The sequence below is a fragment of the Podarcis gaigeae genome (assembly GCF_964106915.1).
Source record: "Podarcis gaigeae genome assembly, chromosome: 8".
In the NCBI taxonomy this organism is placed as follows: domain Eukaryota; kingdom Metazoa; phylum Chordata; class Lepidosauria; order Squamata; family Lacertidae; genus Podarcis; species Podarcis gaigeae.
Window position 1 is genome coordinate 61,889,736 of NC_139684.1, and position 19,889 is coordinate 61,909,624.

Below are 19,889 nucleotides of genomic sequence, written 5' to 3' on the forward strand. Positions count from 1 at the left end.
TCACATCTATACTGACGCCAAAGATCAAATCCAGCATGTGGCCTGCTTGATGTGTGGGGCCTGAAACAAACTGGGAGAGCCCTAGTGTCGCCATGGAAGACACCAGGTCCAGAGCCTGTGAGGAGGGAGTGGCATCAGCATGGATGTTGAAGTCCCCCAATACCAATCGGTTAGGGAACTCCAAGGCCCAGCCGGCCACCGCCTACAGCAGGCCTGACAGGGTGGCTGCTGGTGCGCTAGGTGGCTGGTACACCAGCCAGACAGCCAAGCTCTCCTCGGAGCCCCACACTAGGCCAACACATTCAATGCCGGGGATCGATGGCGATGGTAGAGCCCTGAAATAACAATCTTCCTGGATTCACTCACCCCCCACACCACTTTCTGAACATGGCCCAGGAGGAAGGAGCGGGACCACTGTATAATGGTGCCCCCAGCTCCCTGCCCCTCTAGCCGTTCCAGGAGGGTGTTATGGTTGATGATATCAAAAGCCACTGAGAGATCCAGCAGAACTAGGAAACAGCTCTCCCCTTTGTCCCTAGCCCACCGGAGATCATCGACCAGCGCGACCAAGGCAGTTTCAGTCCCATGATGAGGCCTGAATCCCGATTGGAAGGGATCCAAATGTAGCTCTCTTTTATAAGTGAAGAAAAATGTGACATTCAAATTAAAGGACTGACACTTCATATTTTCTGTTGAGCTATCCACCATGACCTCCAAATCAGTTTTCAGATTAGTTGCTACTTTAAACCCTGTCAGTGTTTATATATGTGAAATTGGGAATTTTTGCTGCAGTGTGATCATGTTACACTTCATTACCCTACTGTGGCCCAACTAGCATCTCATGACTAACCATAATCAGTAAGCCAAGAATAAGCCTTGGCTACAAATCAGTTTGTTGGGAGTGAAACAAACCACAATTGTTTCTTCCCACTACAAGCTCAGAGGAGTGAAGTGGGGTAAGGAACCATTTTCAGCCTGCTGTTTACCTTGGAATTGGCAAGAGGGGGCCAGAGGCAAAAGTGAGCGGAGCAACAAACATAAATTTTATACAGTAGGCTAGTTTGTATACAACCTCCCTGGACTCCATCCAGGCAAGCAAGAGGCATCAAAATTTCAAGGACCCATTTCCAGTCAAGCTAATGGAGGATGCAAAGCAGAATGGTTGAGGGGTGTGAACCTGAGAGGGTCTCAAGAACCAGACAGAGAAACTAAACTCTACTGGATTTGATCAGTCTCCCGCAGCAGAGGAGACCCATTGACATTGACTTAGACCTAAATGTCCATTAGCTTCAGCAGGTCTACTCTGAGTAAAGCTAGCATAAGATACAACTCCATGAATTCTAAGGGATGCATTTCACCCTGTGCTTGTCCCATGACAGCTTATCTGCACCTCCAGATTGGAGGCTGTGTAGCTCTGAATGCTAGTTGGCTGGAGGGCAAGTCAAAGGGAAAGGCTCTTGCCCCTGGAGGCTCACAGAACATGGAGGTGCCTGGCTGGCCGCTGTTGGTCACAGGACACTGTTGCCTTCTTCAGCACGTGCAGTCACTTGATGCCTTTGCATGTAGCAGTGGGCCACCATAAAGCAAACACTTCATCTCACTTCATCTCAAAATGAAGGGTTCCTCAACTGAGTTCAGTTCCCGCTTTGAGCACAGGGAAACAAAGTCCAGGGCTGTGGGGCTGTGGGGCTCCTGGCCTCAAACCAGAAAGGTGCTTCCAAGGGCCAAAGGAGCTCTAGGACATAATGCTGCAATTTTACATGATACAGAACAAGGTTTCTTGATCCTCTTGTTGCCGCCCCCCTCCCCTTCACCTTCTGGGAATGCAAAGACTGCTGTGTTTGTGCACAGAATGAAAGCTTCTCTCCCTCCACCCGCAGGCAGGCATTTATACACTTCCCCGTTAAAGTGCTGCTCCGTACGAAGATACATTTAATTATAGGTGGCACTGCCTGGCCTGGGTCCAAAGAGAGGCTGTCAGTTCCTCTCTCGTTGTCCACGCTTAGTAGGATGCCTTCCTCGCGCCCACTGCGTCCCCCTCCCCTCCATGGCGACTTTGGCTTCCGCCAGATGTCACACCGCCACTCCCGCTCCAACCTCTCATTGCTGATTTTGTGTTGTGTGTGCGCGCACGTTTTGGTGTGGTTGTCACCACTCTTCCCTTCAGCTGTAAATTCTGAAGGATTTCACGCTCTTCCTAATCACTGCAGTTATTTTAAATCCAGCAGTAGAGAGGCAAGAATCCCACTCCTCCAAGTTGGCATTGTTGTTGCTTTTTATGCACTCTTGTTTGACTCTTCCTAACCAGCCTTCCCTTAAGCTGAACTTTCTGAAGTGTACTTTCAGAAAAGAAGCGAAAAAAACAATGTTTTATTGTGGGGGGAGTGCAACGGGGGTAGCTGATGTGGTGATGGGAGTTGTCATCCACAACAGGTTGCCTACCTTGAGTCTAAAATCCACGTAAGCCTTGGAATGTTTTGTGCAAGGTGCCCATAGATAGGTGACGACTGTACTTAATGTACGTTCAAATTCATGCTCCATCACAACACTTGCTGGAGCAGCTGTGGTCTTGGCTGGGCCCATCTCACAGGGTAATTGTGTGTACCAAATGAGTCAAAGATCATACCACAGTTCCTCCTCCACGCCCAGGAAAGGGAGGCCTGGCTGTGGTGTCAAATCCTACAGAGATGTCGCCGGTTGCCCTGTCTCAATGTCTCAGTACTTTGTGCTTGTTGGATCCTTGATGAAACTGCTTCTATTTATCTGCACTTCGTTTCTGGGTAAATGCAGTGGTGTGTTTCCTTCCATTTTATAAAGACAGCATGCTGATTTTGCTCTTTGCAAGACTTTGGGCACTATTGGTGCACAACAGAGCTTTATGTGCGACCTGAACAGAACCTTTGAGGAGAAAGGTTGGAACTACAATCAAGTGTATGACACATTATGACCTGGAGATGCCCCCCGCCCTCCTGTTCTTAGATGGTTTTAAAAGAGGATGAGGCAAATTCATGGAGGATATCAGCGTCTACTAGCCATAATTGTTGTGTATTGCGCTCCATCTACTGCTTGAGGCAGTCTCTCTCTGAACACCAGTTGCAGGGGGACAATGTTGTGCTCAGGTCGTGTTTGCAGGCTTCTCACAAGCATCCAGTTAACCCCCATGAGAACAGGATGCTGGACTAGATGAGCCATGTGCCTCATCCATCACTCTTCTTGTGTCCGTAGCAACTAACTTTACCTAGCAGCAAGTTAGGTTTTCTTGCAAGTGTTGTTCGTGTGTCCCAGCACATCATTCAGGAGTGACTGACGCATTTGTGCCTTAACAGTGAGTCCGTGGAAAGGCAGACAGCCTAATAGCAGGACCTTGGGTAAATTGAGCTTGTATTTGGAGTGTGATGCCACTACATTCAGTGACTGATCTCTCTCTTGCAGTGTGTAGTTCCCTGCATACACTCACAGCTGCCCCCCCCCCAAAAAAAACCAAAAGTAAGGGAAGAGGGAATGTGACTTTTTAAAGCAAGGGGCTTGAAATGTCTTCTGTAGTTGCCTGTGTCAAAAAAGCATTCCCAAGAAAAGTGCTGCACAGCTGTCCGGGTCTAATTAGTTTGCACATCATTTATGTATGTATGCTTTGACATCTGACACAGACTCGGGTAGAAGTCGGTGTTTAGAAGCCACGTTTGTGCCCGGAACCCGACTCTCCAATTACGAGGTAGCTTTGATTTGCCAGCTTCTGTATGTGCAACATGCTTCGGCGTAAATAAGGAGTGTTAACATGGGCTAATTAAATCAATGTTGCTGGAGCTGGGGAGCAACTTGCAATCTCGGAAACCCTTCTGACATTCTTCCGTGTTCTTCTTTTAAAAAATTCCTTTGCTTGTATGGAGGTTTCCTTCCTGATACTTTTATAAGCATCCATCTGGTAGTGTGCAGAGTGGGAACCAGAACTAGAACAGAATAATCAAAAGCTGTGATTTGACATATTGAAAGTGAATCCCAGTCATTCTTTCCCTCTATTTATTTATTTGAATATTTATAAACCATGCTTTCATATATATTGCACGGTAGAACACAGAATAAAAACACAGTTTGAATAGGAAAAGCCTGAATCATTATTACTTACCTGCTATGTTCCTGAATTCTAAAGCAATTAAATTGATCCCTTTTATTTTATATATCTCTGTCTACTGCTCCAATTTTGTCTTAAGACGGTACTTAAGAACTGACCTGGACGATTTGTGCTGGGTGGGGCCCACAAACTTTCTCTGTGACAGCTCAACAGCGGTTTGTAGTTGTCGGCAGAGGTCTTGTCCTTGATTTTATTTGATTTAATAGTTTTGTATTACTTAATGCCTTAGTTTCTAAATCATGTACAACAGAAAATATGGTTGCATTCTGTGGGGGGAGCAATTGAAGACGACGCTGTGGTGTTTGCAGCTCTTTTGCCTGTGATGTTACTCTTGACACAGCGCACTTAGCTAATGTATTCATCTTTATACGTTGTTGTTTTAAAAAAACTAAAACCAATGACTAGTTCACATTCATAAATGTTTGATCTGATGACTGCAGAGAGTTGAATAACATCATAAACACAGTTTGGTGACAATATAGTTAGCCCTTTGTGGCACTCCCTTTTGTGCTTTGAAAAAATGCAGAATATTGAGAAGTCATTCTATGATATCCAGATGAGTGTTCTAACAGCTTCTTTTGCTTCTTTTACAGACTCCTTATCATGTCAACCTCCTGCTGGCAGGCTTTGATGAACAAGATGGGCCTGCCCTTTACTACATGGATTACCTGGCCTCTTTGGCTAAAGCTCCCTTTGCAGCCCACGGTTATGGGGCTTTCCTGACGCTCAGCATCCTTGATCGCTACTATAGACCAGGTAAGCACACCAAAATCGTAAATTATTGGGGTTGGTAGTATACCCACCCATGGTTGTATTTCTAGGCTGCCTTTTAGGGCGTAGCTTTCACAAAACTGTGTACCCAATATAAGATGCAGCAAGTTACATACCATATAATCAAACACCGTTTGGTCATATCACGAAATACCATTGGAGACAACAGCTTTATAATCAATACAGTCAATATGAAAAATTAGTTATGACAAACCGAAGTCCCTCCAGATATCAGTGGGAGTAAGGAACAACTAAGTTAGTCTGGATTTAACCCATGCCCCCCCCCCACTATAATAGGAACCTCATCACTCGCAGCATGGCCATCCTTGGTGGTACAGGCAAATGAGGCAGCCTGCCTTAGCTAGGGAAGCACCCTGAGGAAAGAGAGATTTATTTGCTTTTTCAGCTCGTAGCTCAAATGCAGATTGTAACCAGATTTCTGGTGTCCAAGAATCTGGGGGATGATGTGTTGTTGCTGTTGCTGAAATATTACCCTTCATATGGGTGTCACAGAGCAGCTTACAGTATTTTTTAAAAAATCAGGTCACAATATGATAGGAGCAGCTGGTGCAGTAGAGTGGTAGTGCAGAGCTGTCCTCCTAGCACCGGCATTGCTCCCACTAACGGTGAAGATGCAGGGCAGTAGCAAGGTCAGCCCAGTGCTGGAGCTTTGGAGGAGCCAATCTAGTGCTCCTGCCAGTGTGCCCACACAGTCCTGACCTTGCCACCACCCCAGTGCCATCCCAGTAAGTTGTGGCAGCACTGGTGTTGGAAGGGCAGCTTTGCAGCATCACCCCAGCAACAACATATGATAGTTAAGTTACAGAAATTTTATAGATCTTCTGTTGACACTTGATGATCAGGCATGCAGTGAGATTTGTTTCGGTAGGTAGTGGCAAAATTTGAATTTGCCTGGAACACCAAAAATCTCTGGATCAGTCTTGATAAGGAGGGAGGAAGAGATGCAATGGTCGGATCTTCCTAACTGCCCAAACCCTTTCCTAGCCCCCTCCCTGTATTTTCAGTCTTCTATGGATGCTACCAGTATTCATTTCCAAACTGCATGAGGGCTAGAAGCTCAGATTTTCTAAAATCCAGATATCAGGTACTTCTGTAATGAGTGTGCAGATGCACAAAAACACATAATATCTTTTGATGAGGGTTTCAGTATCTCCTCCTTGGCAATTAATAGAATTTGAGTGGTTCTGATACTAATTTGCTCCCCCAACTTAACACCATTTTACTACAACTTTTGATGTTGAATATTTTCTTATTTCCACTAGATATCTTAAGATGTTTGATTTTAGTATTTGATAGTGTTTGATTGTTGACATGCAGTGGTATTTAGTATCTGACTTTATTCATTTATTTCATTTAAAGCATTTGTACCCTTGAGCTTTTTCTCAAGCTGGAAGAAACAAAATCAATCTCTCATTTAAAACAAACCAACAAAAAAACCCAATTGCACAACGCTGAAGACCAACAGATTGCCCTGGAGATCATTGTCATTGATCTCTGCAACATCTGAAGTGGGAAAGAGAATGACCATTTAGCTAGTGGTTAACCTGTAGTAGCACGGAATGTGTTTGAGAGTGGACAGTTGTTACATAGCCAACGTCTGTAAAGGCAGCAAGTTTAATGCACTCTGATTCCAAAACTTTGAGTTAGAATTTTGAGTTCATGCTGCAGATCTGAATTTGAAGATAAGAAGATCCCTGCGGGATCAAGCCCAAAGGCCTATCTGCTCCAGCATCCGGTCCTTACAACGGCCAGCCAGATGTCTTTATGGGAAGCCTGCAAGCGGGACATGATTGCAAATGCAACTCTCCCCTCTGCAGTTCCCAGCAACTGACAATTACTTACTTCCTCTGACAGCAGAGGCAGCTTTGTATTCAAACTTTAGAGGGCAAAATGGAAATTCTGACAAACTTTGAAAATATTTGCTAATATTTTTATCTTTTTAGATGCACTACATGTTTTAGATTTTTAAAATATGTTTTTATTTTATTTTAAATTGCCTTGTCTTAATATGTTGATGTTTGCCACCTTGGGCTCCTTTGGGAAGAAGGGTGGGATACAAATTTAATAAATAATATTTGTGACCAGCTGTTGATTGGAGACCAACCTTGAAGAAGCAGGTCGTGTGCAAATTCTGCCTTTTGATTCTCTGCTTCCTTAAAATTTCATTTTAAACGGGTCTCCTTCCACTTACCCCCCATGAATGGTGGCAGCAGAATTATGTCCCCCCAGCCTAACATGTTGACAGTTTGCTGTCTCTTTCCTGCCCACCCCACCCAAAAGCATGGGCAAACCATTTCTTCTAATGTGTGAGAAGAGCTGGGGCACTTCTCACACGTGCCATTTCCATTGTTAAAAATCAGTACCCAACAGGGAACGTAGCACTTAAAGCCCAGCCTTCCTGACCCCCCCCCTGCACATGCACACACACTCCTTTGAGTGATTTGCAACTGGCTGTGGACAGATGGAGCTGATTTAATGTGGTAATAAGCTCAAGAAGGCTGAGGTGGCCCAGCTCTTCCAGCGCCTGAGCCCCTGGCCGTGGGAGGCAGGATTCTGCCCAGCTTCCCGTTAGGGTGGAACAAATCGATTTTTGACGGCTCGTTGGGCAAGGGAGCTGGGCCACAGGTGATCCTTCATACATGTGGAACGAGTTTTCTCAGAGCTGGGAAAGAGCCTTTCGTTCCTTTGTGCACAACTGAAAAGCTGTTCGGACTTCATCAGAGAGATTTTTAGGAGGCCAGGAGACTTGGCGGCTAATTAAAGCTGTCTGTGGTGCTCTCTTTTCCTCCTGCAGGTATCACCCGTGAAGAAGCATTGGAGGTTCTCAAGAAATGTCTGGAGGAGGTGAGTGACCTGCCTTGCCCAGGAGACTAATGTTTGGTTGCCTTTGTTTGGCCAGTGATTTAACTCTCCCCCTTCCTTCTCCTGCTGCATCTCCCCCGCTAAAAAAATTATTCTTGCCACAAGGGGAAATAAATACAGAGCAGCCAGATGTGAAATTGGTTAGTGGCGAATAAGCATTCCTTGCTCTCCCCACCCCAACCTTCTTAGTTTACTTCATGGTTAGCTAGTAAAGTTTAGAATTATTGACATTTTAAATTTCTGGTTCTTCCACAATTAATATTGATAATCCATCCTTCTGCCCCTTTTGGGGGAGGTTTTGCTCTTTGTCCAATTCATACATTTAATGGTATCATCATTACTAGAGGAAGAAAACTTTTATCAGCCTGAGGGCCACATTTCCTTCTGAACAACCTTCCAGGGGCGACAGATCTGCGTTAGAGTTACTATATAGATCATTGATTCTAACATGCAACTCTTAACGTAAGAGATGCACAAAGGCAGGCAACTAGTACCCATATTTTACAGGTGAGGAGCACTGAAGCTAAGAGATAAGAGATTATTGTAAGGTGAGCAATGGCATGGATCCCAACCCCTCCAGCAAAAAAAAATCCGTTCGGGTAACATTCATGTAAGGGTTGAGAATGGACAATTTTGAGACCTGTTGTTTGCCTGAGTGGCTGAGGGGAAGGAGAGAAGATGGGGACAGGAGCCATTATTCTGAAGTCTGTTGTTTGCCCCTTCTCATTGAGAGTGAGGACGTTCCGTGTGGTATTGCCCTCCTTCTGGGTTAATGGCCCTAAATACAGATTTATGGTAATAAAATGTCTATTTATTTACTTGTTAATGCTTTAATTATTGGAAGCCAAAAACCCTTGCAATCTATTGCAAATCACATGGTGATCTCTGCCTGACTTCTGCCTCTCCCCGCAATAGATGATAGCTCCCTAAGAATAGGAGTAAACTTTCACAGGGAACATTTTGCTCAAACTTTTTGGATTTCTTAGTTGGGTGCTTGTTATTGCCAGCTGCTCACGCAGAGGAAATGAGACAGTGCTGGGCTGCTGAGAGTTCTTGCAAACATTTAGGTGACTTTCTAAAAAAAATTAACGTAAACACAACTCTTTGTTTCCCACAGCTTCAGAAACGCTTCATCCTGAACTTGCCTTCATTCAATGCTCGATTCATCGATAAAGATGGCATCCACGATGTGACTAATATACCACTCTTGACAGCAGAGGCCTAAATGCCCAGACTTTCCTCTCCCTGCCTCCATTTGGCTTTTTTTGTTTTTTACTTGTTTGAAATCCAGAGTTCATTTACTGCACTTTTGCAAATACAAATAAAGATCTTCTGTTATAATTCTCTCTCCATTCTCTCCGAAATGAACAAATTGAGGGGCGATATACCTCTTCAGTGAATAGTACCTTTTTATCTCCTCCTCCCATCACCGGTCTTGGCTGTGCTGTCTGCCCACGGCTTGAGCCACAGGTTGGGGATTTTACCTGGCAGCAGATGAGTTTCATTGAGAAATGCCATTCAAATGGCTCTTTTGCAAGGTTCCATTGTAGTTTCCTTTCTCCACCCACTATAGAAGGTTGTATTGGCTCACTGGTGTGTGTGTGTGTGTGTGTGTGAGAGAGAGAGAGAGAGAGAGAGAGAGAGAGAGAGAGAGAGAGTGTTAGTTCACAGGCTTGGCTTGCTTATGTGCTTTTTGAAAAGCTTTTTTCCAAAACTATATTTTATCCAATGCAAACCAAAGTGTTGATGGTGCTCCATGTTGCTCAAAAGGCAGATACATATTCATACACACAAAATGGGCAGCATCAGGTGAAAAATACAAAAACGGGGGGGAGAGAACCAATCTCAAGATGCCAAAAAAAGGAATATTAGGACTTTTTACTAATGCTCAACTTGTTTTGGCCAGAACAGGCATTCCTTTTAGGTTTCCTAAAACATCATTTTTGAAAACACTGTCAGCAAAAATGCTCCTCAGTTGCTCCCTTACAGCAGCCTTCCCCAACCTAGTGCCCTCCATAGGTTTTTGACTACAACTCCCATCAGGCCCAGCCAGCATGCTGAGGTCCCAAACCTCTGGAGGATGCCAGGTTGGGGAAGGCTGGCTTGCAGTGTTTTCAAAATGGATATTATTGAGAGCTTGGTTCTCCCTTTTTTATCTTCTTTTCCTGTCTTCTAGATACATATTCAGAGAACAGGAAGAAGAAGAATCTGGCTTGCGCCACATCAGACCATTGATCCACCTAAGTCAGTATTGGACTCAAGTGGTCATGAACTGGCAGGACAATGGGGAGGGGGAAGAAGGTCATGGTAGCCAGCACTAGGACACACTGGGGCTAGCTGGGGATGGGGAAGGAGAGGTTGGTGTAGGAAGTTCTCACGGGGGTGGGGTGGAGAATGAAGAGAAGATGGTCAGTGCACAGGACCCAGAGCCAGAGAGGCCCCTGTCTCCATGAACACGGTGGGCTTTGAGGTATAGAAAGCAGTTCTCCAGGAGGCTGAGGCAGGCAAGGGCCCACAGCCCAACTCCCTAGCTGGCCAGGTGGGGCTCGCTAGCTCTGGGAGATGGCTGTGATTTCTCAGCTGGAGTAGGAACAAGTGAGGGTCAGCTGCCTCATCAAGCCCAGATGCTACAATCAGCAGCCAAGTACAAAAGGGAAGCAGAGCTGAGGTGCTATTTCTGCTCAACTGCCCATGTTGGTGGATCTTGATTTGGGTGTTCCTGGACCTCTGTGGGACAGTGCTTCAGGTTTGACTGCATCCTGACTGCGGGACTTTGGCCTACTTGGATTGACCCTAAACCTCGTTTCCAGACCTTTGGGCTTGGTGTACTGACTTGCCAGGTAAGCCAGGGGTTCAGAAAACAAACTCCCCTTATCCCAGATAAACTGGCCTGGCTGGGGCTGATGGGAGTTGCAGTCTAGAAGTACCTGGAGGGGCACAAGTTTCCTACCACTCCTATATATAGTATGTACAAGCAGCTTCGGGGGGAAAGGCTTTGTTCTAGATTTTCTGCATGCAGGGATGACTTCATTAGTTTTCTAAGAGGGAGCATTCAAACATACAGCTCCCCAACCTGAGGAGGTGCTCCTGGAAGACTTTTATCACAACGAAGTGTAAAATCTAGGAAGGGGGATGGCAATGGTGTTGTTTAACCCTTAACATGCTGGATAACAGCCTGAAAATAGTAGAAGCTGCTACACTGGGCTGATGGTGTGTTAAGATTTCAGTAGTTACTGGTTTGTTATTTAGATCCACCCCAGTGCTGGTTCAAATTAATGTTGGAAAACTTGGGAAATGTGAAATCTTGAGGTAGGGCGGGGTAAGAGCTACATCCAGTCGTTGTGGAGTAGGTGGGCTGAGTTGTTTTAACTCACTATAAGGCAGCTTCCTATGATCCTGCTTGGGCTCAAGTTGTTTTACAAAAGTTTTTTCCCATTTTTAGAAATTATTTTATTGCAGCTTAAAATTAGTTTATTGCAGTTTGTTGGGTTTTTTTGTTTGCTTAAATCAGTATAACAAATGCAACCTTAGCAATACATAAAACCAGGATGGAGAGGGAAGGGAGAGTGGATTGGGTTAGTTGGGTGTCTTGGCAATTTCATGGAGTGCTGCCCCCTGGAGGCTGGCCAAAGCATGTTATCAGATCAGCTGCTGGGAGTATTTTAAGTGTTTATTGGGGCAAGCAGGTAGGTAGAATAGATGTCGGTCTGAACATGAGGAAAGCTGCTTCCAATCTGAGTGGGCAAATACTAGGCCAGTGGCCTAGTTCCTTATGAATCTGGGGCATATGTTCAATTAGTTTCTTAGGAGTAGCTGTGATGGGTTTTTATGTGGTGCTTGGGTTGCATTGAGTGCAGCCAAAGTCATCCCACCTCTTGATTGAGAGATGTACCAGTGGCTTCAGGGTTGAGGAGAACTCTCTGCCCATACAGCAGAGGACCAGCATGGCTGATAGAAAGTGACAGGAGCCTTATTGGACACTTGGCCAAAGACAGGGTGGAGCCAACCTGAGAGCTAAGAGCCACATGGGAATTTGAGATGTGTAAACAGAACCCTTTCATTTGAGAAGGGCAAGCAGAAAGTCACAGGCATCTCCAGGTAAGAACTAGTGATGTCTGATATCCTGGTGAGCTGCTGTCAGTCACTTCTGACAATCATGGGCTAGATGGATCAATGATCTGACTTGGTATAAGGCTTGATGTGCTTATGAGTAGACAACAGGCTGCCTGTCTGATCAGAACTGCCTTTCCTTTGTGGAATCCCCTGTAGGATATCTATAGATGGAGACCCTGGACTGTGAAGATGTTGGCTGACATTGGAACCCTAAGGTGTCCCTAACTTCCCTGGGCCACCTACTCACTTGTACATCTCCCCCATGTTGGGTACCAAGTGAGGGAGATTCTTTAGTACTGCATATGTGTTTTGTATTTTTAGTGTCTTGCATAAGAAGGAGCAAACCTGAAAAAACCAAAGTCCAACCTGGTCCAGTTTCTCAGAACTTGAGAGTCTCTCTCCATGAATTTGTCTAGTTCTGTTTTAAAGGCATCTGAGCTAGTGGTAGCCATCTCTACATCCGCAGGTTAGCTATGAACTGTGCGAAGAGAGATGTCTTTCGCCTGTCTTGAATTTACTGCCTGTCTATCATTGTAAAGTGATGTGTCCTGCCTGAAGGCTGCATCAGGCAAGGAAACAGGCAGACCAAACAGGAGAGGGCAGAAAGTGGACACTGGTGGTCCATAACACATGGGACAGGCCTGGCCCTGATCTGCCAACTGCCCATCTCTGCCCTAAAGCAAAACGCGCACGGTAAAGTCTTAGTTGGTTTATGGTCAGGACTCGATTCCCAGAGGAGCCCATGTGCTCAAATGGAGCCCTCGTCTTAGGGGAGGACCCAAAGTGTGCTGAAGGTCCCTGGCTCTGTTCCTGCCACCTGCAGCTTGGGGGAGCTGGGCCTTGACCCCAAATTTGATTCCATTTGCATTTAGAAGTGAACCTCCCTAATTTGCACTTTCTGAGACAACACGTGCATCGTGCATTGAAGCACAGCCATCCTTTGAAATTCATACTTCTCTGAGTGTTGTAATGCAGTTCTCTAACCTAGAAATGGGAACAAAATTGTATATACCAGGGTTAAGTGTGCATAAAAATGCATGTTCTGTGAAAACAGAATTCAAAAATGTATTATGTAAGGGGAAATTGCATTGCAAAAATTTGCATAGCATAGGCAAAATTGCATACTAAGAAATCTGCACTAAAATGCTGCTTAGTTATTATGAGGACATGTTTTTTTTAAAAAATTGTAAATGTGGAGAACTTAGAAGTTGAAAAAGGAGAAACTGAAATTGACAGATCCAGTCATCCCTACAACATACATAAATGAAAACCCTAGGATGGTTTTTACACTGCAAACTATCACCAGCAGAATGGATGTGCATGGAATACATATATATGTTTTTTGATGCTTAGTCGTCCTCCACAGGCAGGTGATAGTTGTATGTTTATTAATGATTCCGCCCCCAAACAGACTGGTTGGAGTTGGGTTAGAAGGGAGCATATGTTCTGCCTCGGGGCACAGGAACAAGCACTGAATCCCCACTGACAGGGGAGATAGGAGAGGCTGGGTTGGAAGAGGGCAGAGTGGCAGCCTCTGGAATAAAATGAAAAGGGGTCCCATTTAAGCCACAGAACAAAAGAGTTTGCAGAGGGGGTGGGGTTTTCAAAACAGAGTCATCAGTGGGACACTTTTTCTAGGAGCTTCATCATTTGTTATTTTATATTTATATTTTTAGGAAGAATTCAAATGAAGTACCTGGGTTTTCTCATCCCCCCCCCAAACTGATTAGCTTTCAGTGGTGGTGGTGTTTTTATAAACAATAAGTTTATAAACCTAAGGGGGAAGAAAATGAAAAATAAAAAGACCATGCATGGGTTGATTTTAAAGATAAAATAAATGACATGTAAAACAGTCCTGAGGAACCTGTGCCGCCCCCCCCCCCAATATTGTTGGACTCCCAACTCCCATCAGCCCAAGGCAGCAGGGCCTTGAGGCCTTTTCTAGTGGCCCTCAGCACCATTTTACATCCCTCCCAGCCCTTATCAAAGCTTGGGGTAAATGAGGTGCTGGGCTTTGGGATGGAGGCATGGGGGCTCTGACAGGGTCCCAGAGGCTTCCCACCTGCTTCTCAAAGCTTAGTTAGCACTTTCCCAGCTTTGGGAAGGAGGTGGAAGGGCTCCAGGACCTTGCCAGAGCCCTCACACCTCCTTCCCACAGCCTGATGTGTTTCTCAGCTGGATTTGGGAAGGCAGCATGGAGGGGCATCAAACTTTGGCCTCGCTCTGGGACAAGGCAGTGTGCGGCCTGCAGGTTCCATGTCTAAGTACTCTAGCAACCCACTTTGGACGAAAAGTTGGGCTACCCTGATCTAGAGGACCACAGCTTCCCCACTCCTGGTGTATAATTTCAGTATGTAGCTTGGCAGCAGTGGAGTCCTAGGACTGAGCCCCAAAGCTATAGCTCAACTCCCTCCTGTCCCCCATGCCCAGATCCTTCCACTTCCACTTGTTGAGAAGCCTGAGCATGAGATTTAGTGCTGGGTGCAGCATTCAGCATCTGAAAATCAGCTGTTTTTGTTTTCTAAAAATAGTTTCTAGTCCTTATGCCCATAGGCACAAGCTTGAAAGTGTGTGATGAAAGCTCAGAAGTCAGAGGGGCTGTATATCCCCTCCAGTGGCAAGGGGGCTGAGCTTTGTGCCCCAAACATAATTCAAGCAACCACAATATATGGGGCTAGATGTCAGGGGCTGTATACCTTAGTGCAAATGGTGGCTCCATGGCCTACAGCTGTGCTGGCTGAGGCTTATGGGAGTTGTAGTTCAAAGGAGGTCACTGGACCAGTGGAGGCTGGAGTAGAACATTTGCATGCTTTCCCTTAAGTTTCCATAAGTAAAAGTCTTAGAAGGATCTTCATTAATGAAACCAGATCTTTCCAGGAGGGGGTCTGATTTCCCCTTGGGGCTTCAAGCCCCCATTAGCCCCCTGTGGCTGCAGCCTTCCTGCCTGGATTTGCATGGGTCAAAAAGGTTTTTGATTTGCATCATGAACAACGGCCCTGTCTTGTCCAGAGCTCTGTTAAGAAAAGCGGTTGCTTGGGAAGTAGCAAATACCCATAATTTCAGTATAGGTTTCTGCTTTGTTTTTGTATTGTTTTTACTTTTTAAAATGAGCAAGGAAAAAATAAATAAATAAAGCTAGCGCATTCGAGAGTTTCCTCTGCTCCACAGACAGCTGGCTCGAGTTAAGCGACATGAATGCACTTATTGGATAACTACCTAATGGCACATTAGCACCGAACCAAATGCCTTAAAATGTCAGTTCCCATTTTGGAAGACGGCTACATTTGTTTTAATGGTTAACAGTGGTCCAATTGTGTGGGCAGCACTCAGAACCAGGAGTTAGATCTCAATAAATTAAAATAATGGACTGTTCCACTTCATGTTTCAAGCAGAGCATAGGGATGTGAATGAAGCTTGTGTCTTTCAAAGTTGCTTCCGAAATACCACGTCATTTGCTATCTCGTGCCCTCGTTGAGGTGGGTGCACATGGATTGAGATTCCATGAGTGGTCTCGGGATTATGAGGCTCTGAGCCCAGTGGCGGAGCTTCATGTTCTGGCACCGGGGGGGGGGGGCAGAGAGCAGGCGGGGACGGGACTGGCACGCGTCCCGGGGGCATGGAGCCCAGTGCAGTGGGGGGGGGGTCCACCCACAATGGAACCCCACCAGCATTGCGCTGCTGGGGGCAGTGCGCTCCCCCCCGCACTCCTCTTCCTCTGCCAGTGTCTGGGCCGTATTAATTATGAAATAATAATTTTGGGGGGAAATAGTAATAAATCCTATGTTAGCTTCAGTTATGCAAGTAATCTGCTTTACACATACACAAACATTTTTGCAGTAAAATTCCGTAAACCAAAATGTGTTATCACTGACATGGCTGGAACTCATGTTGCAAATTTTGGCATTGGACGGTGTGCTGCCAAATTTTCGACCCTAAAGTCCGCCACTGAGCAAGCTTAAGCCCCAGGTCCAATCCTTGGCTTCTCCAGGCAGAGCTGGGTGATTTATCCTGCCTGAAATCCTGGAGAGCCACTTCTGGTCAGTGCAGACAATACTGAGCTAGATGGACCAAAGTTATGTCTCCGTATACGGCAGCTTCTGATGACTCTGTGTCCTGCCCATTGATTTCAATAGGTATACTCTTAGTAAGTTGCAAAAGTCTTGGATGGATGCACCCATCCTTCTCAGAGATACTGAAATGGAACCAGGATTAATTTGCTCTCGTTATTCAGAGGGTGCGGCAAGGATCTCTCTTGTAATAATCTGATAAACCAGATTCTTGTGGCAGCAGTGAAAGACCTAGGCAGATACACTATCTGCAAATGGAATGATATGGGCTTGGCTTTGACGAACAAGACTTACAAAAAAATATACTTTCAGCACTGATTCGTTTGTATTTATTTCCTTTATTAACACTTGCTTGAAGAAACTTGGACCTCCTGTAACTCAGACATATTTTTGGCTTGGTTATTTAATTTAAGATGTTTCTGTGGAGAGGGGGAGTGGCCTGGGGGAGAGGGAGAGAGTTTTGAGGGCTAGATACTGAGGACTTGGGAGCTGCTATCTTTTATGCTGCAGAGGAGTGAATCTCAGCCCTCTGACATCTCCCATTGTGGCTGGGAAAACAAACCCCTCTTCTGCATCAGTCATAAAAACTTTGTAGCAGGGGTGAGAAGCTGGGGCCTGGCCCAGTCTGTGCAACTGAGGCTGCCTGGATTCCTCTCCCTCCTGTTGTGTAAAAGATCCCTTAATAAGGCTCAGTCTGTTTTCCAGACAGGTGCCTCGTACCAGGGGAGAAGCAGGTAAATAAGCCAAGCTAATTGCTAAATAGCTACTTGCCGGCTCTGACAGGAGAGCAACAGCAGGAGCAGCTGAGGTTAAGAACTTACAGGAAGGGGAGGGAAGCCCTCCGATTCTGGCAAACTTAATACAGGCAGACATCTGTAGGTCTTCCCTCCCCATCCATTTACTCATACACATTTAAATTGTCTCTTCTCCCACACTGGGGCAACGCTCAGCGTGCCCAATTGTGAACGTAAACACACAAAAGCAAACACGATGGTGCTGAACACTTAGCTCCCAACAACACAAGACTGCTGCTTTTAGGCCCCATCTGCTCTACGATTTAAAGCAGTATCACACTACTTTTAAACAGTCATGGTTTCTCTCAAAGAATCCTGGAACTGCAGATTGACAGAATCCAACAACATCTGCAGGACCAGAGGCCAGTCACCACGGCTTTAAAGGGTATAACCTACATTGTGAAGCAATGGTAGACAAAGCAAATTGGTAGTCGACGCAAATGTTTCAAAGCAGGTGCTGGATGAGAAAATCCACTTGAGCTGCTGAGATAATGTCTAGCTCAGCCCTTAATCATTCTTTATATGCCTCTGAAATAATCCCCCCCCCAAAAAGTATGACATTTCTGTTTTGACTAAAATATCCATACCCTTTTCTTACATGATTTTAGACACACTTTTGCCACCACCACTATTTGAGAGGAGGTGGTACAACTGTCTGAAAGGAAAATGGGCAAACCAATTTAGGTTTGGGGTAGCTATTACCAAGTTAAGGAGGGGGAAATACATGTGGAAACAAAAATATTCCTAGTTTATATAGCCATGCGTTTGAATTTTTTTGTGGTTACAAATGCCGCAAATTTCTAACAAGGTGTTTAATGTTGCTTTCCAATTAATGAGAGGATTCAAGGTTATTATGGGGGGGCAGGATTCGGCTCCCTTAAAGGCCAATTACACCTGTTTTCTTTATAAAGTACAAAACCTGTTTTTACAGGTGAAATAAAAATGTATGCCCCCACCTACCCCAGCTTAGATTTTTTTTGTATTTGAGTATATTTGATATTCCTGCACTTGAGCATTCATATTTACCTCAGTGTTTCCTTTCCAAGCATTGAAGGAACAGCAGGCAAATTGGACATGAAAATGTGACTAGGATGAATCACTGAATGGATAAATCCCCCAAATATTTGCTTCAGCTGGCTAAAGATTTGAGGTTAACCACTGCCAATGGTTTTAGTAAGGCAGTTGCCTCCCTAGTCCCCTTCCATATCTCATTTGCTTCCAAAAAATATTAAGGCAATTAAACCAAGAGGTCTTTTGTGTATGGTTTTTTTAATAACAAAACAAAACAAAAGGCTGCCAAATTTATGCTCATGGTGACCTGGGAAGACAATGATCAGTTCTTTCAAATGTGTTCAACTGATGTCTTAAAGTTCAATCTTGTGGACACCATAATGAATGAGTCTTGCAAGGCGTAATTACCTAAACACAAGAACTGTGGTGGTTGTACACATAGATGTCATGCATGAGAAGATAGCACTCAATGACAGCTTCTGATACAGTTCCGCTTCCCTTAAGTGGTTGCCTCCAGACATATCTGAACTATGGTGAGATCACTTGAGAGCCCACAATAATGGCAGACAAAGGCCCCTCTGGGTGAGAGCCTGCTGTACCCCTGGTGGAGTTTTTGGATGTTAACAATTGAGTCTTGGAAGCAAACCACTGGTTCGCCTTTTGGAGCAGGGTGATGTTCTGTACTTGATTATTCCATTTTTGAAGTCTCAGTTACCTAATTATGTTGGCTTATTTGTATTGGGAGGGATTCCACACTGCTTTCTTCCAATTGTTTCATCAGTGCAAGCATTTCCATTTGCCTGGTGGAACAATTTCCTCTCTTCCCCACCCCGCATGCTCTGTTGTGGGGGATTATCCAACCCTCACAAGGAACTGGGGGACAGGGGGCACAGGGAAAAGAGAAGTCCCATTGCACTAGCAGGACAGGTTGCACTGATTCCTGCTGGTATGGCAACTTCGTTGAATCTGGCCCATAGTTTTCAACAATGTTGTGTGGATTGATTTTTTTTTTTTAAGGACTTACTGATATTAGAAACGGTTATAAATAATCATAATATGTTTTGAATTGTTATGCTTACTGTTCGTTTCATATGCTGTGAGCCACTTTGGGCATAATTTTCTGGGGGAATGACATACAATTAGATGATGAAGATAGTATCTGTGAAAATGGAAAGGAATAGATTATTTCACAATAAAGGGCTGAAGTTGTTAACATACCCTTCCACGTTGCTTCTCTATGGTTTTGTAACCATAGCAGTATTTATGCCCATGTAGGTCTATTGGGCGTATTGCTAGTGGGAGATCAACTAAATGGTAGAAATTTTGAATTCAGAAGCAAGATATAGCTCAGAGTTCTAGACCATGCAAACCAGGGTGAAAGGATTCCTGGTGTCAATTGTGGCTTCTCTGTATCCTATTATTCTAGTCTTAGTCATTTCTTCACATTTCCACAGCAATTTGTAAATATATATATACTCATGAAAATTTACCAGCATTTTAGTGCAATTTTCTCCTAATAAAAACATTTGTTTGCAGTTCTAATTCACACAATTCTCCCTAAAATAATGAATTTTTATGTTTTGCCCAAATTTTTATGCACAATTTCCCTATATGCATCTTTGTACATGCAAGTTGATAAGAGAACTGCATCTCAAAATTTGGAGAAATATGAATTTTGAAGGATAGCTATGTTTTTGGTTTGCGAAGTGTGAATTAGGTAGTTTCTCATTTAATTGCAGACAAAATCACATTTCTTGCACATTGCTGCTGATGTGACAACAGCCCCTTAACACTGCATTGAGAAAGCCTTTTCTTTACTGCTGTTTGTAACAGGATTGGGCTATCCCTCTCTTCCTCCCTTTCTTGTGGGCTCCAAAGGAACTGTTCAGCAGAAGGATAAGGTGGATGGATAACTCAGGTATCGCCATAGAGATTTGGCCCCAGAGAATATAGATATCACCTTTTTCAATACGTAATGATGAAATCAATGCAGTAAACATTTCCCCCCAAATATGTCAACTCATCCCAGAGTGCTTGCTTTTGGGCTTTTCATTTTTGTTCTCATAGATCCAACTCTGACTATTCCATCATCAACATTACAAACACAGGGATGGAGGGGGC

At 44.6% G+C, this 19,889-nt stretch overlaps 1 protein-coding gene across 1 annotated transcript in view; it reads left to right on the top strand.

Moving 5' to 3' along the window:
• PSMB2 (proteasome 20S subunit beta 2) overlaps window positions 1–9,124 on the top strand; it is a 29,315-nt gene extending 20,191 nt beyond the window's left edge. The window contains exons 4-6 of the mRNA XM_083751948.1: window positions 4,723–4,885; window positions 7,716–7,765; window positions 8,901–9,124. Coding sequence (XP_083608074.1) covers window positions 4,723–4,885; window positions 7,716–7,765; window positions 8,901–9,008 — 321 coding nt within the window. The 3' untranslated portion in view covers window positions 9,009–9,124. The remainder of the gene's footprint in view (window positions 1–4,722; window positions 4,886–7,715; window positions 7,766–8,900) is intronic.
• The last annotated feature ends 10,765 nt before the right edge of the window (window positions 9,125–19,889 follow it).